Genomic DNA, 25,729 nt, shown 5'->3' on the forward strand with positions numbered 1-25,729 from the left:
ACATTGTTTTTGGATGCTCCCCTTGACAGTTCAAACAAATATGCTTATTGCGACACCTTATAGATGAACATCCTTTAATGCCATTGAAATTGTTACAAATTTCCCGACCTAAATGAAATGACCTGTTTCTTCCATAGGTGTCCATGGATTCATCATTCCTTACTCTGCTATTTTGACTGTTTTGGTTACAAAAACCAGAAGTGTGGAAAGTGCTACCGCAAAGGTTGCAGCTGTTAGGCCGTGTATTTGCAAATATATTACAGAATAGAGTATTATATTTCTCTGTAATATTTAACATAAATGTAGATCACCCCTAGCCAAATTACGAGATTGCACATTGGATAATGATCGATAATAAGCAGGCGTTATTATTTTAAAAATACATCCAAAAGGTAATCTATGAACAATGTTTGAAATGCAAAATAATTAACACCTTTTGAGATAGAAGATCATAAAATGGTTGTGTTTTTACAACAATCAGCTGATTGACATTTTTATGACCTCGAGGCTTAAAATAGAATATGGGAAACTTTACCTGTGTACACATCGAGGCCTTTTTTATAATCATATAAACACGAAAGAAACTGTGTTAAAACTTTATTTAAATAACACAGAAGTAAATCTGAAATAATATCAAAAATTATGATGCATTCAAGAAAAATATACTTACCAAATTGCTGTTTCCGGTCAAAAATCTCATCAGTTTTAACTAAGCATATCTAGCTGGCGATTATTTTCTATGCAATTAACCGAAATGCCACTTGTGGGGCTATGCATATAACCGTACAATTTAACATTAGATGAATGGGAAATGGTTTTGTGCAGGAGAAAAGTATGCAATTAACCGAATTATGCTATTAAGCGGTATGCAATTTAGTGGAATCGACTGTAGTTCATTAATTCAATTCTACACTACTTAAATGTTCAGTTTAACCAATTAGATAATCTATATTAATAATAAATAATGGTAATTGATAACATTAATAATGACAAATGGTGGTAAACTATTGAGTTATTTGGGGGTTCAAAGTTTCTTTTTTGTGTAAAGTGTATGTTTTAATATGGAACAGCTGTAAGGTGTTTTGTTGAACTGATACTTACATCTAAAATCTTGTTAATCTCACTGTCATTTTGATTAATTGCCGCTGTCACGAAAGTCTCTCTTATCAGTTTGTAGTTGTTGCCACAGACAATGTACCTATCCTGACATTCACTCACCTAAAATACAATAATACATTTACTTTACGACATGTAAACTTTAATTATCATACACTAATGAAATCAATGTCATATATCAATTTATAAAATTTATTTTCAGGGAGTTTAATAAAGAAATAAAATGACAATGGATATATTTTGTCTTGTTAATAATGCTGAGTTTATAATGATGTATGAATGCAGAAATTAAAAAAAATCAAAACCAGGTGCTCCGCAGGGCCCAGCTTTATACGACCGCAGAGGTCGAACCCTGAACAGTTGGGGCAAGTATGGACAAAACATTCAAGCGTGATACAGCTCTGAATTTGGATTGTGATCAAATTTTTGACATTACATGGGTTTTTTTTTTACACAAAACAAATGTCAAGATTTTACAAATCAATTAAAGATTTCTTCAAACTTTTTAAATCTAAAATTAAATAGTTGACACAGCATAGGTTTCTGACACAGAATAAATGTGGTCTAATGAACTTAAGTTTTTTTTTGCCTTTGAGCAATTCACTATGCTGTTGAATATTAATCCTCTCAAAAAAATGTTTGAAGAAATTTAATTTTTATTTATGAAATCTGAAATGAGAAAAATTTAAACCCCCCCCCTTTTTTTCACATCCCCGTTTCCCTTTTTCCAAAACTGATATCAATTCAAATTTCTAATGGAGTTTGCAACAATAACTACTCTTTTAAATACATCATAAAACATAAAAATGTAAAATAAAGTGCTTGTTGTCACTGAATGGTAAAGATTGGTTGGTAGTAAAAGTGAATATACATTGTTTATTGTATAAAACAATAAAAAAAACTTCATCAGCAACATTTTATATTGGCAAATTTCCAATGAAGTTATTTACATAAAGTTATTGGCAAATAAAAATAGAAAATGACATCATAGTCATGTCTGGCAAATGTCCAACATACATTATCTAAAAACATTTTAGATAAGATAAGGGAAAAAAAGCTTCATCAGCAACATTTTATATTGGCAAATTTCCAATGAAGTTATTTTCATAAAGTTATTGGCAAATAAAAATAGAAAATGACATCATAGTCATGTCTGGCAAATTTCCAACATATATTATCAACTATTATTCTATACAAAGAAAGATAACTCCAATTGAAAATTAATTGCTATTGCACAATATTGTGCAATTAGATATTTCTTGCTATTGTGCAATACTGTGCAATTGAAAATTTCTTGCTATTGCACAATACTTGATATGGAATCCTGATTTGGACCAACTTGAAAACTGGGCCCATAATCAAAAATCAAAGTACATATTTAGATAAAGCATATCAAATAAGCCCAAGAATTTAATTTTTGTTAAAATCAAACTTAGTTTAATTTTGGACCCTTTGGACCTTAATGTAGACTAATTTGAAAACTGGACCAAAAATTAAGAATCTACATACACAGTTAGATTTGGCATATCAAAGAACCCATTTATTCAATTTTTGATGAAATCAAACAAAGTTTAATTTTGGACCCACATTTGGACCAACTTGAAAACTAGGCCAATAATTAAAAATCTAAGTACATTTTTAAATTCAGCATATCAAAGAACCCCAAGGATTCAATTTTTGTTAAAATCAAACTAAGTTTAATTTTGGACCCTTTGGACCTTAATGTAGACCAATTTGAAAACGGGATCAAAAATTAAGAATCTACATACATAGTTAGATTCGGCATATCAAAGAACCCCAATTATTCAATTTTTAAATCACACAAAGTTCAATTTTGGACCCTTTGGGCCCCTTATTCCTAAACTGTTAGGACCAAAACTCCCAAAATCAAACCCAACCTTCCTTTTATGGTCATAAACCTTGTGTTTAAATTTCATAGATTTCTATTTACTTATACTAAAGTTATGGTGCAAAAACGAAGAATAATGCTTATTTGGGCCCCTTTTTGGCCCCTAATTCATAAACTGTTGTGACCTCAACTCCAAAAATCAATCCCAACCTTCCTTTTGTGGTCATAAACCTTGTGTTAAAATTTCATTGATTTCTATTTACTTATACTAAAGTTGTTGTGCGAAAACGAAGAATAATGCTTATTTGGGCCCTTTTTTTGGCCTTTAATTCCTAAACTGTTGGAACCAAAACTCCCAAAATCAATCCCAACCTTCCTTTTGTGGTCATAAACCTTGTGTCAAAATTTCATAGATTTCTATTCACTTAAACTAAAGTTATAGTGCGAAAACCAAGAAAATGCTTATTTGGGCCCTTTTTGGCCCTTAATTCCTAAAATGTTGGGACCAAAACTCCCAAAATCAATCCCAACCTTCCTGTTGTGGTCATAAACCTTGTGTCAAAATTTCATAGATTCACTTAAACTAAAGTTATAGTGCGAAAACCAAGAAAATGCTTATTTGGGCCCTTTTTGGCCCCTAATTCCTAAAATGTTGGGACCAAAACTCCCAAAATCAATCCCAACCTTCCTTATGTGGTCATAAACCTTGTGTTAAAATTTCATTGATTTCTATTCTTTTTTACTAAAGTTAGAGTGCGAAAACTAAAAGTATTCGGACGACGACGACGCCAACGTGATAGCAATATACGACCAAAAAATTAAAATTTTTGCGGACGTATAAAAATCATCATGACCTTACAGTATTCTTCACTGAACTGCTTCATTTCAATTTGGTATTTTTAATGCAAAACCAATCTAGTTAAGTGCCAGTCTTTGTAAGAAGCAGGCAATTTAGGTAAAAATTAAAACAGGATTAGAAAAAACCCACCGAGCTAATCATGCTATTTAATACTAACCATCATCCTGAGTTAAAAATAATTGATCTTTTGTTTGTGTGTGTCTGGTAATATCAAATAACTTGGTTAGAAAATTGGTTAGAATGATAGCAAATTACAGAGTTATCTCCCCTTTTTTTGTTAATTTCTAGTGCATTTCAACCAAATTGTATCTTCTATTACCAGAACAGAAAATGGAAATGAATGTTATTTTTGTGCATAACTACATATTATGAACTGGAATCAATGTCAAATAGGGTGGTTTTTTTTTATCATATTTTCACCACTGCCTGATTCTTAGGCAGACTGGCACTTAAAATGAGAAAGTCATTGGTTTACACATACAGTATAAACAATGTAAAATACATTCAAATCAATCAATAATTTCAATGTGGTTACCTCTCCTCCCATCAATTCAGGCAATCTAGTCCATTTCAAACAGTCCAAATCTGTTCTTGCTAGAACTGCTTGATACATGTCTATACCAAATCGTCTACATAGCAGCTTCACAAAGTACTTTCTACAAAGTCAAATTAAAAAAAAAAATGGAGAATGTGTCCCCATGGACGCAGATGATGCCCCTGCTTGCATATAACATTTAAAAGGGACATAACTCAAGAATGATACTACCCAAATTTGTATTTGTTCTGAGTTTTTTGGTAATAAATATTGTATACAGGTTTCATAATGTTTGGTTGTGGCAAACTTAAGTTACAGAACGGAAACTAAAAATTCTGCAATTTTAAATTTATAAAGGAGCATAATAAGTTTCATAACATTTAGTTGAGGCAAACTTAAGTAAGAGAACTGAAACCAAAACTTTGTATTTTTTTTCCATTTAAAAAGTGGCATAACTAGAGAATGGTTAAAGTGACACCACCAAAATTCTAACTTGATCTGTGTTTTGTGGTAATAAGCATTGTGTATAAGTGTCATTACATTTAATTTGGTTGAGGCAAACTTAAGTTGGAGAACAGAACCCAATTTTGGGACATACAGACGGACAAGGGTAAAACTTAATGTCCCCTCCGCTTCATCGGGAGCATAAAAACTATAAATGTAAAAAATGCTATCTGCTGTTTTGCTATAAGGATCTCCATATCTTATATCAATAATTCAATAGCTTATAATGGGTTTTGTCATTTCTGGGCCTTTTAAAGCTGACTATGCGGTATGGGCTTTGCTCATTGTTGAAGGTCGTACAGTGACCTATAGTTGTTTATGTCTGTGTCATTTTGGTCTCTTGTGGACAGTTGTCTTATTGGCAATCATACCACATCTTCTTTTTTTATATTTGTCAGAAATTTATGATTGTTACATATTTAACTTGATGATTTTTAAAAGTAAACTTTTTGACAAATGATTATAATAAGAATTGTCAAGTCTCTAAGAAAACATCTTACATTTTAATTGCCTTTTAGTAGATTGGGTACTCAACACAATATTGATACTGTGACTTTTATTGTAAAATTTAGCAAGTACATATTTATATTAATAATATACCTAGGCCACTGAAAATCACATTCTTCACAAAGTTTACTAGCAGATTCAAACAACCTTCTTTCATCAGCAGCGAGGACAATGTTTTTGTCAGCCATTCCATTATATTCATGAATACAACTTGCAACAACAGACAAAGCAAACTTAGTCTTTGCTATTTCCTCAATCTTCTCCAATTTTCCTGTTTCAATACTGGAAAGTGTTCTACTAGCATTTCTTAACATATCAGATGCAGTGGAGTATTCCTTGCAAGTATTTTGGTATTGTTGGTAAACAGAATCCTGAGTAATGAAATGACATACTTTGAGTTCATTTATTTTTTCGTGGGTACCAATATTCGTGGGTTGATGAACACTGATACTTTCGTGGATAATTAATTTTCCTAAAAACTGCATACAAACCAATGGAAAATTTGCAATTCGTTAAACATTTGAATTCGTGGTGAACACCCCCACACACAAAATCCATGTAAATTGGTATCCAACAAATATAAATGAATCCACAGTAGTTTAAAACTTCTGGTTTTGAAATAAACATTATTAATTTTTACCGTACCGCACAATTACTACTTTAGGTGTTGGTTCACTTATAGAATTACATTATTACTAAATGCAAAACAGTTTGAATCAAAAGACATTACCCTTGTCAATGTGGTTTCCTTATACTTATAGATTTCCCATTTATGCAGCATGTATTGTTTAAAAAAAAAGTTAAATCCAATCCTGGCTTCCAAGTATCTATTAGTGCATGACAAACCAATGTAGAACTTTACTATACAAGTTTTAACTATTATAAATTCTCAAAAATATGACATTAATCATATTCTAAAATGAACATTACCTTTCTTTTACCATAAAAAAACAGTAATTTTTTCGTAAAGAAAGGCACTTTTCCACAAACCTCTTTAAACCTAATGTAGATACAAAATAAATATTTTGAAACATAATAGTCCATTTCAAGAACTATCATACCTCCATACACTGTAAAATGAGTAAACACAGTTCAATTAGTTCTTCTTGTTTTTCACTGTTTTGTACTAACTGTTTGGTGCTCTCAAAATACATTGATAGATATTCTTTCACATTTTCCCCACTGAAAATTAAAAAGTATATTTTATCATTTCATCTAACAAAGTCTGAGTATTTTTATAAAATACTTCTGAATTCCCCACATAATATTTTGCAAATTAGATGTCTTGAAAAAAATACCAATTGCATATAAGTTTTAAGTTTGTATTTTCTTGTTTTCTTCTTTTCATAGTGGAGAAAATTCTTTAACGTTATATGTTACAACAAGAATGTGTCCTCAGTACACGAATGCCCCACTCGCACTATCATTTTCCATGTTCAGTGGACCGTGAAATTGGGGTAAAAACTCTAATTTGGCATTAGAATTAGAAAGATCATATCATAGGGAACATGTGTACCAAGTTTGAAGTCGATTGGACTTCAACTTCATCAAAAACTACCTTGACCAAAAACTTTAACCTGGAGCGGGACAGACGGACGAACGAACAGACAGACAGACAGACAGACGGACGGACGCACAGACCAGAAAACATAATGCCCCTCTACTATCGTAGGTGGGGCATAAAAATATATAATTTTTAGTATCATGTATGAGGCATTGGTTATCTTTTCTCTTCGTTTTTCATAGACACAATGCTTAAACCTGAGTGCAAAACTATTTGGTAGCATAATTAAATTTTAACCAATTAAATCCAGAGAATAATAGTGAATCATTTATTGGTTTTTTTTTCTCTTTAAAAGTATTTAATATAAATTGATATTTGAGATTTTCATATTTAGGTACACTTGTCGACATCATTTTAGTTTTCATTAAATTTTATTTTATCATAAATGATACATGCAATAGTATGGTATTGAAACTTTGCTGTAGAATCTGAAACACCCAACAGTATTGTATATAACATATAAACCAACCTTGTCTGTAAAAGGTGCTGAAGCAAGAATGACCGTACCACTGGAGTTGGGTCAATGGAATCCTGAAACACTGTCAGTTCTTTTGTTACTATTTTTGTACCCCTTGTACTTTTTCCAATGATGTATGACAGGAGTTTCTTTATAACTTCTTGTGATGGTGGGGTTCCTTCAGCAAAACATAGTTGTGAAACAACCTCCATAAAGAAATTGTTACATCTTTGTCTGAAGTTTTTATACTTGGATAGGGTATCCCTACAAAAAATCTCAAATTGTAAAGCTATCAAACTGCAAGCCAAATTCAAATTTGATCTGTGTTTTGTGGTAATAAGCATAAGTTTCATAACATTCAGTTCAGTCAAACTAAAGTTACAGAAATGAAACCAATTTGGGGACATTCATACATACAGACAAGGGTAAAACTTAATGCTTCATCCGCTAGGGGGGGGGGGGGGGGATAAAAATGTAAGCAATCACCATATAAAGTGATTATATTGGATATTTAGATCAAATGTTGATGGTCATATAAACAAGGCAAGTTCATGATGTGATAATGTACTTAACAAATGTGCTGAGTAGAGATGTTCTCTGTTAGAAACACTCAGTATATATTGGAAAGGAGGAATGATGTTCTATTGTACATAAACTAGAGGCTCTAAAGAGACTGTGTCGCTCACCTTGGTCTATGTGAATATTAAACAATGGACACAGATGGATTCATGACAAAATTGTGTTTTGGTGATGGTGATGTGTTTGTAGATCTTACTTTACTAAACATTCTTACTGCTTACAATTATCTCTATCTATAACAGTACTTTCTGTGGAAAATGTTATTGAAAATCTTCAAATTTTAAGAAAATTGTTAAAAATTGACTATGAAGGGCAATAACTCCTTAGGGGGTCAATTGACTATTTTGGTTATGTTGACTTATTTGTAGATCTTACTTTGCTGAACATTATTGCTGTTTACAGTTTATCTTTATCTATAATAATATTCAAGATAATAACCAAAAACAGTAAAATTTCCTTAAAATTACCATTTCAGGGGCAGCAACCCAACAACGGAATGTCCGATTCATCTGAAAATTTCAGGGCAGATAGATCTTGACCTGATGAACAATTTTTCCCCCATGTCAGATTTGCTCTAAATGCTTTGGTTTTTGAGTTATAAGCCAAAAACTGCATTTACCCCTATGTTCTATTTTTAGCCATGGCGGCCATCTTGGTTGGTTGGCCGGGTCACCAGACACATTTTTTTAAACTTAATACTCCAATGATGATTATGGCCAAGTTTGGTTAAATTTGGCCCAGTAGTTTCAGAGGAGAAGATTTTTCTAAAAGATTACTAAGATTTACGAAAAATGGTTAAAAATTGACTATAAAGGGCAATAACTCCTAAAGGGGTCAATTGACCATTTTGGTTATGTTGACTTATTTGTAGATCTTCCTTTGCTGAACATTATTGCTGTTTACAGTTTATCTCTATCTATAAAAATATTCAAGATAATAACCAAAAACAGTAAAATTTCCTTAAAATTACCATTTAAGGGGCAGCAACCCAACAACGGAATGTCCGATTCATCTGAAAATTTCAGGGCAGATAGATCTTGACCTGATGAACAATTTTACCCCCATGTCAGATTTGCTCTAAATGCTTTGGTTTTTGAGTTATAAGCCAAAAACTGCATTTTACCCCTATGTTCTATTTTTAGCCATGGCGGCCATCTTGGTTGGTTGGGCGGGGCACCAGACACAATTTTTAAACTAGATACCCCAATGATGATTATGGCCAAGTTTGGTTAAATTTGGCCCAGTAGTTTCAGAGGAGAAGATTTTTGTAAAAGTTAAAGTAGGACGACGACGCCGGACGCCGGACGCCAAGTGATGAGAAAAGCTCACTTGGCCTTTCGGCCAGGTGAGCTAAAAATGTAACATATTTTTTCACTGATAGGTGTTGATTTTATTGGTAATGTGGTTTTCTTGAGGTAAATTGACCATCTACTTCAACCATAAAGTTACCCTTAACAATTAACTACGTTAAAGTGACAAAAATCTATCAATTTAGATGTTTATATTTTTACCTATCATGTATTTCCTCAGAACTAAAATTTTGTGGAATCTTAGCATTACAACTCAGACACTGGTGTCTGTCAGCAATCAGTTCATTATAACATTTGTAACAGTAGGTATCTTTACAAGGCAGCTTTACTGGCAGATCCATGGAATCTTTGTCACATGTGATAATACTATCACAGGCTAAGCACTGTGACAGCACCCTATAAAAGAATTTCAATAATCTATTCCACTTGAATGTATTCTTTTTAGGAAAAATGTAATTGCTTTTTAACTTAAGTATTATTAGTGGTAAACTAAAATAAGGTTAATTTAAAGTTTTAAATAATCAACTTTCATATCTGTACAAAATTCAATACATAAAGATTGAAAGGTATATCAACCATTTGTAACTAAAAGCAAGGCAACATTTTAATGTTTACATACAAAAAACAAAAGTACAATAACTGTAATTGTCTTACCCAAAGTACTGTCTTAAAACTTTTTCATTCCTTGTTTTTAAATGGTCTTCCACTGTTTCAAAAGTTTCTAAAGTCTTCATATCAGCTTTATCTCCCAGTTTCTGAAATCAAATTATGAAGCATGGATGAGACCTTAAAACACTCTTTGCAATACACTTCTTACTAAAAAAAGACAAATGAAGAGTGAGATTTCCAAATTCTCAGCAATTCTCCATATAAAAAAAATTAATTTTCTCTATGTATTTTCAGTTTATTTCTCATTTGTAAAATATAACTTACATAAATGGGGAATGTGTCCATGGGACACAGACGATGCCCCCATTTGCATATAACTTTATAAAGGGACATAACTCAAGAACTGTGATGCTACTCAAATTTGTACTTGATCTGAGTTTTGTGGTAATAAGTATTGTTTATAAATTTCATAACATTGAAGTTGAGTCAAACTTGAGTTAGAGAATGGAAACGAAAAATTCAGCAATTTTTTCCCTTTGTAAAGGGGCATAACTCTAGAACGGTAAAAGTGACACCATCCAATTATACTCCATCTGTGTTTTGTGGTAGAAATCATTGTGTACAAGTTTCATAACATTTGGTTGAGGCAAACTAAAGAAAGAGAATGAAAACCATTTTTTGGACATACAGACATACAGACAGACAAGGATAAAAAAGATGACCAAAGGGTTATTCATTAGCTGATTGAGTTCACAGACAAACTTACAGTCCACAGCGCCATTAGTCTTATCACTTCTGTACTATCAGCATCATTTGCCATACACACTTTCTCAATAAAAAGTTTTACAATTATTGTTTTTGTCCAATTGAACCTGTAATTAAAAAAGAAATATAAATGCATATTGTAATTTTGAAATTGTTAAGTGTTAATCAAGATTTCAAATGCACCCCTTAAAGATTTTGGAAAAATTCTGGTTGCATTATAAAAATTTGAAAATTAAACAATCATATAAAATAAATAAGTAATGTGTCCAAGAGACACACATGCATGATGCCCCACTTGCATATCATTTAAAGTTAAAAGTTATAAACTGAAGAATGATAAAAGTGACACTACCAAATTTTGGACAAATCTGAGTTTTGCAGTAATAAGTATTGTGTATAAGTTTTATAACATTTGGTTGAGGCAAACTAAGTTAGAGAAAGGAAACGAAAAATTCAGCAACTTTCCATTTGTAAAGGGCATAACTATAGAACAGTTAAAGTGACGCTAACAAAATTCGTACTTGATCTGTATTTTTCGGTAATTAATAAGCATTGTGTTTTAGTTTCATAACATTTGGTTTACAAATGGAAACAAAATGTTTTTACCTGACCTTAAAGGAATGACAAAGTTTCATGTAAAATCCTCAATTTATAAGAAATATGCTGACAAATACAGTAAACCAGGTTTTTCAGTATTTTAAAGTTGCAGGCATGCTTGTTTATCCTACCACATTCTGTGTCTATTTTCCCGTCTATCAAAGAACATCACTGCTGAATGATAACAGTTAATCATCTTTTTTTTATCAAACCATAAACATTTGTTTTTCATACCTAGCTTCTGTGATGGCAACCTGACACCTTTCTCCATATGAGAATTCTTTGTTGTCAGCAACCTGACTGTAATGGCCAAATATCCTTTCAATTGCTGGTCTGTATAAACAGACTTTTTGCAGCCATTTATGTCTCAGTTCAGCCTTATTTAAGGTATCCTTCAGTGGCTTCAGTTCCTCAATAAGTAGTTTTAAACCCAGAACATCAAGTGTCTATTAAAAGTACAAATAGTGGAATCATATAATTCATCTTGCTAACTATATTTCAGAGAAAAATATTAATAAAACTGTGCAATATATGGAAATATATACAATCTGTTTTACTAGAAATAGTAAGTTTGTTTTTCATTAAAATTCATCTAAACTTGATCTGATAATCTCCATGAATGGCTATAGAATATGTTAGGTCAACTCAAATTTGAACTGATACAGATTTTTAGAAGAAAGCTTATACAGTTTTCTTTATTTGTATACTTACTACTAGTAGTAAAGATACAACAGAATTTCGTATTTGATATAATCAATGGCAATCATCCCTTATCAGCCAATTGTAATGAAATCCATGTCGCCGTTGCAAGGTTTTTTCAAACCCCCTTTTTTATAGGTCTTGTGTAGCTAATCATTTTTACTCTTTACAGTTTCTACATGTCTATTGAATTCGATTCAAATGGAAAAAGAAGCTGTCATTTAAGAGCATTTACTTAATAGGAAGTATTCTGATAATCTTGGTGGTAATGTGAAGTAGGTAGATCTTGAGTTTTTAAACTAGATACCCTAAGGATGATTTAGGATAAGTTTGGTTTAATTTGGCCCAGTAGTTTCAGAGGAGAATATTTTTGTAAAAGTTAACAGACAACGATGGACGACAAGTGATGATAAAAGCTCAATTGGCCCTATTGGGCCAGGTGAGCTAAAAACACAAACTTTACACTGATCTATACTAGATACCCTGAATACTATTTACTAAATTGGTTTAGTGTTTACAGATAAGATATTTGTTTATAATGGACACCAACTATGACAATAGCTCAAATAGCCTTATAATATTATGCTCTGTACCATTCTGGTTGAAAATCAGCTAAAACTGGGACTGTTGTACTATAAGAAGATTTTTATTTTCTATTTTTGAATCTGTGAAGAGACATGACTAATTTAAGGACCAACAAGCCTGAATTTGTATAAAGCAGTAATAACAAGTGAAACTGTGAGCTACTGCTCACTGATGATACCCCCGCCGCATGTGGATAATATTAATAGTGTAAAAATATGCAAGTGTTCAGTAAACAGGGAGTTGTCGAGTGATGAATCTGAAAACGCATCACACGGTATAGCTGACTTATATAAATCCTGAAACCAAATTTCAGAAATCCTTGTATTATAGTTCCTGAGAAAAATGTGACGGAAATTTTCAACTTGGCTATCATGTGTAAAATCATACAAGTGTTCGGTAAACAGGAAGTTGTCAAGTGATCAATCTGAAAACGCATCACACAGTATAGCTGACTTAGATAAAGCCTGAAACCAAATTTCAGAAATCCTTGTATTGTAGTTCCTGAGAAAAATGGGACGAAAAATATTCATGGGACGGATGGACTGACAGACAGAGGTAAAACAGTATACCCCCCTTTTTTAAAGCGGGGGTATAATAAATTTTCAAAATCTAAACTTACAACTTCATCACTGGTTACCAGATTACAATTGTGATTGTCCTTCATAAATTTCAATACAGCTTTACTGCAGTCTGGCCATACACAGACAATATGAGAAAAGTTACTAAATCTAGTGTCATAAATGTTGAATACCAAATGACAACCAAACATTGTTGATAAAAGCCTGCCATATTCTCCTCTCAACATCTTCCTACATCCGGTGTCAATACTCTCACAAATGAGCTACAATAAGAAATATAATTAATGTTTCCATCAATCAATTTCTACAAATTTTAAAAGATATTTTTGGAAAAAGTATCAATTCAATCCATTATAATACTCTCATGTTTTGTAAGACTTATTGACAAGCTTCTCTGATCTAATCACAGTAAAATTAGCAACATAAATGCCAGATAGCAGCAAATCTTTTGACCACTACCAAAGTTTGTTAGTTTTATCAGTCCTAGTTTTAATAGTTTTCTGGGGGAAAAGTTATGATGCGATCACAAGTGTATTAAACATTATCGCTATTTTGTGCATTTTTCTTTTGATCTTTTTTTGTGATAATTTTCATATCATGCTTCTCGCTTGAGATGGAAAAATTATTGCTAGAAACTAGGGAGGCCACGTGGCGTTGCTAACGAAATTGACATGAAATTGACAACGTCGTCATAGGTAAAATAGCGATAAACAGATTATCATTGGTCATCTCAACTCGATTGCTTTTCTCACTTTCGCTGTACCAGCTCAAGCGAGAAAATCAATCTCGTTGAGATGATCAACGATAATCTATAATTATGGAATATTTTTTTCACAGACAAGGCTGGATATTGTCCAATTGAAATCCTGACCACTTTTGTGACATCACAAAATTTTAACTTAGACAAGCAACATGAAGATTGCCACATCGTGAGCAGGACCTGTTGATCTTCTGAGGCACCAGAGATCACCAATGATTGTTGGTAGGGTTCCTGTTGCTCAATCTTTTTTTTGTGTTCTTGTTTTCTGTTTTTTAAATGATGGCTTATCAGTTTGTCTGTAAATTATGAGTTTGAGTAATCCTTTGTATCTTTCTGCTCTCTTTGATAATTTCATATATGTTTGTTTTTTTCATACACGTGTTAACAAATGTTCTGGCAAAAGGACAAGTTAAGTTAAAATTTTACCCAAGGCTATTTCCTTGTTTGCTTTACAAATTAAACCGCTTGCTTTTTAAGACTATACTTTATAGTTTCAGCTTTGCAAGTTTGGTTTCAACAACACCTGATATCTTTTTAAACAGCTTATTGTGAAAATAATCACAGTTGATTCGACAATTTGCAAGAAATTTGATTAAAACTTCTATATTTTTGTGTTTAACCAATGCAACCATAAAATGACCAGTCATTGTATTAAATATACTCACATCACACTCCTCCACAGACTTGACAGGATAAACCATATGAATAAAATCTTTATAATAAGATTTCAAAATCTCTTGTTTACCAATTTCCTGTGTATCTAACAATAGTTGTCCTAATGGTAAAGCTTGGAAAATAGCTGATGCTTTCAGAACCACAGCCATAAAATCATCTAAATAATTGTAAAAAGAAAAAACTTGATAGATATGAAAATAATCAAGAGTAAAATAAAATTCATGCAACTATGATTCAGGAAAGTGTTCTTTCTTATTCTATTCTGTAGTGTCTGTTATACATCACATCTTCCCAAGAAATTGAATAAAAGCAAAGCTTTTTGTTTGGAGTAAAAGCAATACCTTAATAACCTTGATATTTTTCCTCCAGTTTTTCATCAAATACATTTTCACAACTTCATTAAGAAATAGAATAGATAATCATAATTTTTAATGGCGTTTTCACTATTCATTAAAATTTGTCTCAGTATCAAAATATTATGTATATCTTTGGTTATGTCCCTTACCTTTATTTTCCACCGACTCTCTAGCAGTTGTCAAAATCTCATCAATCTGTCTAAATATGAGCCAGGAAAATGGCAAAACTGAAGAAAAAGCTAAACCAGACTTTGATGTTGTTTTAACTTCTACTTCTTGTAGCTCATGATTCTGTGTTGGTGACACTATTGCTGTGTACTTCAATCCAGTAAGTTCTACATCAGTGAAAATTCTTAACCAGAGCTGACTTTGCCATTCATGTAAATTCCTCATTATAAGAATGTCTAAGTTTCTGTTTGTATCTATGAAGGAGATAATTCCTGCCAATACTTGTACCACTTTTGATTCTAAGTACTGGTTTGCATATTTCCTATTAAAAAAATTATATACAAGCTCATCCACATAAATAACATGAGTGACAAGCATGAAGGAAAAAAGTCTGGAAAACTAATTTGCGGTACTGATGGATGGACAGAAGGACAGACAAACCGAGACTGCTAATATTTCTATGTTTTCTACAAACCTAGTTCATCAAAAATAAGGAAAAAGTTTATTGTAATCACCAAATCCTAATAAGCTGTATTATATATTCTCAATGTAAAATTGAAAAAAAGGTCATTACCAATGTCTGTCATTCAATATAAATAATATTAAGGAATCCTTACCTGAATGTGCCAGCTCTGTTTATGTTCCCCAACTTGCATGCCTCTACAGACAGCCAGTTTTTAGACAATACTTCATGACTTTCTTCTCTTTCTTGAATAATTCTAGTTGTATGCTGAGCAAGTGCATTTAATAATTTCTGGCCTTTCTCTGTAATAAAGCATTATGTTTTATACTTTTATGTGTTTTTAATCAAATATCTCAATTAAACTGGAAAAAATATTATTGTTTACATTTCAAGAACAAGAGGCTGTCAACTCAAAAGAAAAACATTTATTGATGGAACAGATTTAAGTTATCTCACTGAATAGGTAATGAGCAGCCTGCAAGGCAATAATATAATTAATAACACATTTACAAGAGTATTGGAATTCAGTTTTTTTTATAAAAGAAGAATGAAAAGTGATGATAAAAAGAGATAAAACTGTTTTAACAAGAGTGCACACGCTGAAATGTCTCGCCTTCTATACTAATCATTGATATTATGTTGATAGTCCTAAGTATTAAGCTAAGCTTTATTACAACTGTCACATAAACTTAACATTAACCAAGATAACTAAACAAAGACCAATGAACCTTGAAAAAGAGGTCCAGGTCAGATGAACCATGCCAGGCAGACAGGTACAGCTAACAATGCTTCTATACAACATATATAGTTGACACATTACTTATAGTTTAAGAAAAATAGACCAAAACACAAAAACTTAACACTGTGGAATGAACCGTGAAAATGAGGTCACGGTTAAATAAAACCTTCTCGACTGACATAAAGATCATAAAATATTTCCATACACCAAATATAGTTGACCAATGGCATATAGCATTAGATAAAAAGACCAAAACTCAAAAACTCAACTTTGACCACTGAACCATAAAAATGAGGTCAAGGTCACATGACATCTGCCCGCTAGACATGTACACTTAACATTCATTACATACAACAAATATAGTAGACCTATTGCATATGGTATAAGAAAAACAGACCAAAACACAAAATTTAACTATAACCACTGAACCATGAAAATGAGGTCAAGGTCAGATGACACCTGCCAGTTGGACATGTACATCTTACAGTCCTTCCATACACAGAATATACTAGCCCTATTGCTTATAGTATCTGAGATATGGACTTGACCACCAAAACTTAACCTTATTCACTGATCCATGAAATGAGGTCGAGGTCAAGTGAAAACTGTCTGACAGACATAAGGACCTTGCAAGGTACGCACATATCAAATATAGTTATCCTATTACTTATAATAAGAGAGAATTCAACATTACAAAAAATTTGAACTTTTTTTTCAAGTGGTCACTGAACCATGAAAATGAGGTCAAGGACATTGGACATGTGACTGACAGAAACTTTGTAACATGAAGCATCTATATACAAAGTATGAAGCATCCAGGTCTTCCACCTTCTAAAATATAAAGCTTTTAAGAAGTGAGCTAACGCCGCCGCCGTAGCCGCCGCCGGAGCCGCCGCCGGATCACTATCCCTATGTCGAGCTTTCTGCAACAAAAGTTGCAGGCTTGACAAAAATGATTATGCTTTGGCAGAGATATATGCCAACATTATAAGGATAAATCTTTCAGGAATTCACATTACAAAACTTCCTCTGTAAATTTGTCTTATAAATGCAATGAAATACCTGAAGCATCTTCCAATGTTGTTGACAGAATTTTCAGTCTTTCTGTTGTCCTAGACGTGTCTGTATCAATATCTCTTAAACTTGGTAAAGCAGCAGGATGAATACAGCTCATTACAAATTGATTGACATCAATATTCTTCTTCTTAAAACCAAGTGTATGAGCTGAACCAATTGATCTTTGTTTAAAATTAATGTCTTGCTCATGAATCTGCTTCAACATCATCACTTCCAATTCATTAGCTGGTTTTTCACCAGAAACATTTGTCTCTGATCCTAACTCATGCTTTTGTTTTCCACCAGATAGTATTTCACCGGCAGATTTTCCATACATGTCAAATACTGATGGGAGTATCTTTGAGATTCTAATGTCATCAATGTGAACAGACTGCCATAAACCACACTGCAAGTTCAAAAATAATACATTATTAGCAATTTCAATTCTTTTGTACAATATAGCCATCTCAAGACTACAAACACGAACCTGCAGATATTCTCCTTTGAATAAAGTCATAAAAACAGCACAATTTGATTATTCTTCATCATTAATATGAAAATTCGTTCCCTTTCCATGAATGTGACCTACTGAATTAGACTTTTTACCGGGTTTGTAATAACATGAGCAACATTGACAGGTGCCACATGTGGAGCTGAATCTGCTTACCCTTTCAAGAGAACATGAGATCACTCCCCGTTTTTGGTGGGGTTCGTTTTACTCAGTCTTTAGTTTTCTATGTTGTATCTTGTGTTACCTTTTATTTGTCTGTATGTCTTTTTTCTTTTTTAGCCATGGCGTTGTCAGCTTATTTTCGATCTATGAGTTTGAATGCCCCTCTGGTATCTTACACCCCTCTTTTAATGTTTAAAGGGGCATTAGCTGTCAAAATCATGATCACTAATTTGACATAAATTCTCATATGATTCATAACATACTAAAACATAAATCTAAATTAAAAAATAATTAAAAAAATAAAATAAAAAAATAAAAAATAACAATGCATGGACTATATATGGACTATGCATAAAATATATCAGCATGACTTCATGTCATATATCAAAAAAATGTAAAAACATAATTTTACTTAAATATGAATTATTTCTTGTGGACCAAATCAGTCAAAGATGTTTTTTTTCTTCATGGATGCTCTTTTATTTCCCATTTCAAGGTTGACATTCATATTTTTTTAATACCTGAAAACACTTATGGCATGTGTAACCTATTTCTAGCTCAATGTCCAGTTAGGGTTACATGAATATGGGTTTAACTAAAGTGGAATTATTGACTTGCAAGTCAAAATACATTTGTGATGTTTTCAAAAGCATTTTGACCAAATGGAACAAGAATAGGCACAATAAATACAATTGCTTGATTAATCTTGCACCTCTAATTAATCCTGATAAAACAACTTTAATGATAGCAGACAATGAAGTGATATTCCCTCAATATACCTGATGACCTGTAAATAATCCCTGAGCTATACCAGGCAGCTGTATAAGGATTACAACATGGATTTTAGTAGGAAATTGTCTCCTGTTGTCATTTAAAAGTTTTAGTTCCCTTTGGATGGCGTATCTGGCACATGCTATCAGCTCTGTATTCTGTTCTCCAGACTCACATTGAACTAGCAGTAAAGAATCGACACTAGTTGGTCTGTCTGCACACAACCTGCAAAATATTTATATGATAAAATTGAGAATGGAAATGGGGAATGTGTCAAATAGACAACAACCCGACCAAAAAGCAGAAAACAGTTGAAGGCCACCAATGGGTCATCAACACAGCAAGAAAATCTCGCACATGGAGACGTGCTTCAGCTCACTGGCCCCTGAAAAAAAATGTGCACTAATTCAGCAATGATGGACGCCACACTAAACTTCGAAATATATATATACATGTTTATCACACAGAAAACAGCTAAACAAATACTATATTACACTCATTAATTAGACGACCTTAAAAGGGAATCAAATAATACCTTTAAAAACTTTTTAAACTAGATGTGTTGAAGCGACACGAATGGCCCAGGGCTTCCAAAAAATATTTGAGACAGCCGAACATTTTATATCTGATCCTGATTTTAATCCCTAAAACTTAGTCACAAAAGGCAATTATGGTAATCAGATGGCCATACCAATGATTGACTATATAGGGTGAAAAAGGGGAACATTCAGAATTTAATCAAATTTGCTTTATTTCACAGATTTTAAAGAAATTAACTCAAATATGAAGTTTTATAAATATTTCATGAAGATTGATGGAATCCTGGGCTTTAGATATGATGACTCAGCATAAATTCACAGTTTACAGTATGCATAGTTTACTTAAAGTCCTGGATACAAAATTAATTCATAATATTTGCATATATGTAAGTTAAATTGTTAAGAAGTGCTTATATTTAATCTTCGCAGTCATTGAAACTCATAGATCCTGCCTGAATATTATTCATGGGGTGTTTGTGTCCTTCGATAACCCAAAAGTAAGCCGCAACACCTAAATCTGCTTTTTTTTTTTTATCACCACAGCATAATAAATACAAGCTAGAAAAACAATCAAAGCACCAAAGGGTGCTATAGGCAGTTAATCAAAAACCCAAAGGCAAACTTGGCCAAGTTCAGATGAATAGTGTAAAGAATTTGTCAAAATATTTATCTCAGCTATTTCTAAAGTATCAAATAATGCTTGTACAGTAATGTTTATGTTATGCAATCCTACCACTTTCAAAAGTTATTTCCAATTTATATTTATAAAGATTCAATGTCTGAGATTATACACATACACTGTTCACTCCTATGTTAGGGGAGAGTTTCATGCCAGTTAAGATGTTTAAGCTGCCACTTTCTGTATGCACCTGTCCCATAGTGAGGACCCAATAATGTGGTGATTGTTGCTGTATATCATATTTATTTTTCATAATTGTTTTGTACATTTTTTTTAAATTTTAATTTCTTGTGTATACATGTACTTCTGATTTTAGTGTATGTCCAAGTTATTGTAAATGCTCTTTTGTTCAGACGTTGAAAAGTTCCGGGCAAAGAACTCACTAGCCGAAAAGTTCCGGAGGAACTTATTAACTAGTTACTTTGTTCTTCCTCTGATTTAAAAGTTCCACCGGAACAAAGTGACTAGTTGAAATAGTATACATTTTTGTTATTATGTAAAGGGGCCAGCAAAAGCAATCCTTTGGGTGTAGGAGTTTCTCCCTGCATTAAAGATCCATTGGAACCTTCGACTGTTGTCTACTCTTAGATCAGGTTACTGTCTATATGACACATTCCCCATTTTCATTATCAATTTTATTAGGCACTGGCAATAAATCTAGCGTACATTGCTGTTTTTCATGTAACAATAACGTCGACAATAACGTAATGCTGAGATTACTATTAATCTCAGCGTAATGTAACCGTAGCCTCAGTAATTATTGTTACATTCATAATAAATCGGTTCCTCGCCCAACTTTGCATTTTGGCAATTAGTCTCCAGTGTATAAACAATAATATTTCCATTAATGTTACATTTCCATGTAACCGTAGCCAGTGCCATTTTATTAACGTCTCAAATTATAACTGAATTAAAATATCTTGATTACGGTTTAACTGTCTTCCATTACTAATATCATAATAAAAAAAAACATTTATTTAAACTTTAAATAACTGTAAATTAATAGCAGAAATTAAGAAAAACTTGTTTGCAACTTCAACTTGTTGAAAACATAAACGTTTCTCGAGCCTCTTGAGTTGTTACCTTTTATCCTATCATGTGATTTCTTTTCACATTATTTTCATGGGGAAATCGTTTACCAGCATAAAGTTGCTGAAGGAACCACATAGAATTGATTCAAGAACACTTAACGAGTGTTTAAATGTGAAAAATTATAAAAAGAAACATATAACAAAAAAGTCATATTTTTCTGTACCGGAAATCGAAGTCCTTGTAAAACAAAAACAATTACGGTGTGATACGCGTCACAGATTCAGACAGAATATGCGACTTTGGAAGTTAAATAATGCCGTCCTTTAGAAAACAGTTGTTAAAGTTTTAATTTCAATATTTATTGAAGCACATTGCGCTAAATCAAAGCACGTGTAGCATTATGTTACATTGTGTAACACCAAAGTGAAACATTCTCTTAAAATCTTAAAATGACCTTGACATCGACCAATCAGAAAATTATAATAACAACAATTTGACAAGCATGAAGGAGGTCATTTGCGAGATAACGGAATAATATTAACAAGAATACAAATGAGCATACATTTAAGATTACATGTACTAAATTAGGATGATTTAAATAATCTCAATCATTTCAGACAAAAAATGAATAAAATGATTAATAATAAAGCCTATGTATCATCAGAATCCTCCCAATTTAAAAGGTACGTAAATTTCGTCTTCTATGTAATTTGAAATTGCCGCCAATTTATATCAGCTGATTAATAGACTACTGACGTATGTTATACGTATCGATGACAAACAATATTCCTACGACTTTTGCTATTTGGGAAATGTAAACGACTCATCTTTATATATTTTCGGCGATCAAATATTTCATACAATTGTTCTTTGACATCTTAGCCAACAGCACAGGGGATAATAAACTATAGAAGGATTTCTATCGAGCACTACTTCCTATGTACAACTTCAAAACTTTTGGGTAAATCCACGACCATTTAACGTTTTTATGGTAATATTTTTTATATTCCAGAATAAAAAGTATGAAAAAAGTGTCCAATTAATTATAAATAACATGATTGCCAGCCAGATAATAAAAGTGGCACATATTTCAGCATTTATTGGGTAGAACATAAATCTAGGGTGCTCGCATAAAGCAGCTTAACTGCTTAAAAATACCTCAACAAAACTAACAATAGTGTGTTCTATCCTGAATTTGTACTAAATATTCCAAATTGCTAGAAACAGCAGAATGATTTAGGAAATTTGAGGCCCCAGGGGCAAAAAATAGAGAACATTGCCTTCCCCCTCGGTCATAAAACAAATAATTTAAGTTGTTAATGCTATGATTTTATGATTTTAAAGTTCTTGATATAGAAAACAATAACTATGCTTGGAAGTTATGCAAAAATCAGATGTTAGCAGTCATCTGTATAAAATTGATTTCAACTGTTAAGAACGGCGAATAGTGTAAAATTGCGGCTTTTATTGAGACAATATTTATGTATCCTGAAAGATACACTCGCCCTGCGCATCGTGTATCCTCAAGGGTAACATCCGCCCTGCGCATTGTGTATTCTTAAGGATACACTCGCCGCGAAAGGCTTAAAGTGAATTTATATCTCAGACTGGTATCTGCATACATACAACTATTGCAAATATGGCTTTGTTTGAACACTTCTAGTATATATATTAGCTAAATTGTGTCAGATATATGGTTACAGATAATACTGTTGTGACAAGAATTTTAAATTGACCATTTGAGGCAGAAAATGTGTACTTTAATTGACAAATAGGCATACAGTAAGATGTGGACTGGATACAGAGGCTGGATTGGATACTTTATATAATCTTGAATGTTGTAATGATTGACTATTAAACATTACATTTATAGTATTCTGATATGCTTTCAATATGTTACCAAAACAGTTTTAAACAGGTTCTAGGTTTTATGAGAAAATATGCAAATAGGGTAAGCTGGCAATAATTAAAGCCTTTTTTTTCAAATTCTTTAAAAAATTGAAACAGGGGAGGGGGTATAAAATGTACAGTAAAGAAAAAACTTAGAGTATACGCAGTGATTTCTTTAAGGCTATAATTCTGATAAATGAGTATTAATGTGAGAAAAACTGATTTTAGAGAGTTTTCTATTTGAATGAATGTTTGTATAGGTTGCACTTTGTAAATACAGCTGTTTCTCAAAACCCGCCTCTTTTGGGGAGATCTTGAATATTCATAGAAAATTAATTTTGTTTACATACTGGTTCCCAGTTATGCTCTCTGTGTTCCATCTTACAGAGACATAACTTGGGAATGTTACCAGTAAATTTACATGTGCATATTGTTTACATTGAAATCTGTGGTAACCTTTCATTCATGGTAGGGGTAGTTAAGAAAATTAGTGTTAGTTTAAACTCTGAGAAGTTCAGGGCATATAAACGTTGAAAATATGCCGCACAGCCCTATATTTTGACCTTTGAAAAAAATTGTGGTGCATATGAACTTTCAATTCTAGGATAAGATTTTTTTCAAAACTTCATAGTAAAAGTGGTACTGTTTTAGCCGTAAAAGGAGTTCCTATGGGAAATTGCATTGTCAATATTTACAGAAATGCAACCATTAGATTAGAAACTAGAGGCTCTCAAGAGCCTGTGTCGCTCACCTTGGTCTATGTGCATATTAACAATGGACATAGATAAATTCATGACAAAATGGTGTTTTGGTGATGGTGATGTGTTTGTAGATCTTTCTTTACTGAACATTCTTGTTGCTACAATTATCTCTATCTATAATGAACTTGGCCCAGTAATTACAGTGGAAAATATTTTGTAAAAATTTACAAAAATTTACAAACATTTATGAAAATTGTTAACAATTGACTATAAAGGGCAATAAATCCTTAAGGGGTCAATTGACAATTTTGGTCATGTTGACTTACTTGTAGATTTTATTTTGCTGAACATTATTGCTGTTTGCAGCTTATCTCTATCTATAATAATATTCAAGATAATAACCAAAATCTGCAAAATTTCCTTAAAATTACTAATTCGGGGGCAGCAACCCAACAACAGGTTGTCCGATTTGTCTGAAAATTTTAGGGCAGATACATCTTGACCTGATTAACAATTTTACCCCATGTCAGATTTGCTCTAAATGCTTTGGTTTCAGAGATATAAGCCAAAATCTACATTTCACCTCTATGTTCCATTTTTAGCCATGGCGGCCATCTTGGTTGGTTGGCTGGGTCACGCCACACATTGTTTAAACAAGATACCCCAATAATGATTGTGGCCAAGTTTGGTTAAATTTGGCCCAGTAGTTTCAGAGGAGAAGATTTTTGTAAAAGATAATTTACGAAAAATTGGTCAAAATTGACTATAAAGGGCAATAATTCCTTAAGGGGTCAACTGATAATTTTGGTTATGTTGACTTATTTGTAGAACTTACTTTGCTGAACATTATTGCTGTTTACAGTTTATCTCTATCTATAATAATATTCAAGATAATAACCAACAAGAATGTGTCCTCAGTACACGAATGCCCCACTCGCACTATCCTTTTCTATGTTCAGTGGACCGTGAAATTGGGGTAAACCCTCTAATTTGGCATTAAAATTAAAAAGATCATATCATAGGGAACATGTATACTAAGTTTGAAGTCGATTGGACTTCAACTTCATCAAAAACTACCTTGACCAAAAACTTTAACCTGAAGCGGGACAGACGGACGAACGAATGGACGGACGGACGGACGAACGGACGGACACACGTCTCACTCTCGCATTCTCTCATCACTCATTCTCTCATCACACATTCTCTCATCACACTCTCATTCTCTCATTACACTCTCATTCTCTCACATTCTCTCGCTCTCGCTCTCACACGTCTCACTCTCTCGCATTCTCTCATCACTCATTCTCTCATCTCTCATGGACGCACAGACCAGAAAACATAATGCCCCTCTACTATTGTAGGTGGGGCATAAAAACAGCAAAATTTCCTTAAAATTACCAATTCAGAGGCAGCAACCAACAACGGGTTGTCCAATTCATCTGAAAATTGTAGAGCAGATAGAACTTGACCTGATAAACAATTTTACCCCATGTCAGATTTGCTCTAAATGCTTTGGTTTTCAAGTTATAAGCCAAAAACTGCATTTTACCCCTATGTTCTATTTTTAGCCACGGCGGACATCTTGATTGGTTGGGGGGTCACGCCACACATTTTTTAAACTAGATACCACAATGATGATTGTGGCCAAGTTTGGTTTAATTTGGCCAAGTAGTTTCAGAGGAGAAGATTTTTGTAAAAGTTAACGATGACGGACGCCGGACGCAAAGTGATGGGACAGGCTCACTTGGCCCTTCAGGCCAGGTGAGCTAAAAACAAGAATGTGTTCAAAGTACACAGATGCCCCACTCACATTATCATTGTCCATGTTCAATGGACCGTAAAATTGGGTAAAAAATCTAATTTGGCCTTAAAAGTAAAAAGATCAACCAATAGGGAACATGTGTACTAAGTTTCAAGTTGATTGGACTTCAGCTTCATCAAAAACTACAATGACCAAAAACTTTAACCTGAAACTCACACTTTTAATTTCTATGTTCAGTGGACCATGAAAATGGGGTCAAAAGTCTAATTTGGTTTAAAAATAAGAAAGATCATATCATAAGGAACATGTGTACTAAGTTTTAAGTTGATTGGACTTCAGCTTCATCAAAAAC

The 25,729-nt window shown here is 32.7% G+C and overlaps 1 protein-coding gene across 1 annotated transcript in view; it reads right to left on the minus strand.

The window, feature by feature from the left end:
- Window positions 1–25,729, minus strand: part of LOC139482742 (E3 ubiquitin-protein ligase rnf213-alpha-like) — a 305,645-nt gene that overhangs the window by 56,967 nt on the left and 222,949 nt on the right. The window contains exons 55-69 of the mRNA XM_071266815.1: window positions 18,783–18,999; window positions 17,337–17,736; window positions 15,690–15,837; window positions 15,054–15,394; window positions 14,539–14,705; window positions 13,155–13,376; window positions 11,486–11,697; window positions 10,656–10,761; window positions 9,935–10,035; window positions 9,482–9,676; window positions 7,404–7,655; window positions 6,432–6,552; window positions 5,464–5,741; window positions 4,360–4,480; window positions 1,102–1,218 (exon numbers count right to left, since the gene is read on the minus strand). Of these exons, the coding sequence (XP_071122916.1) occupies window positions 1,102–1,218; window positions 4,360–4,480; window positions 5,464–5,741; window positions 6,432–6,552; window positions 7,404–7,655; window positions 9,482–9,676; window positions 9,935–10,035; window positions 10,656–10,761; window positions 11,486–11,697; window positions 13,155–13,376; window positions 14,539–14,705; window positions 15,054–15,394; window positions 15,690–15,837; window positions 17,337–17,736; window positions 18,783–18,999 (2,998 nt within the window). The remainder of the gene's footprint in view (window positions 1–1,101; window positions 1,219–4,359; window positions 4,481–5,463; window positions 5,742–6,431; window positions 6,553–7,403; window positions 7,656–9,481; window positions 9,677–9,934; window positions 10,036–10,655; window positions 10,762–11,485; window positions 11,698–13,154; window positions 13,377–14,538; window positions 14,706–15,053; window positions 15,395–15,689; window positions 15,838–17,336; window positions 17,737–18,782; window positions 19,000–25,729) is intronic.

Source organism: Mytilus edulis, chromosome 1 (genome assembly GCF_963676685.1).
Source record: "Mytilus edulis chromosome 1, xbMytEdul2.2, whole genome shotgun sequence".
Classification (NCBI taxonomy): domain Eukaryota; kingdom Metazoa; phylum Mollusca; class Bivalvia; order Mytilida; family Mytilidae; genus Mytilus; species Mytilus edulis.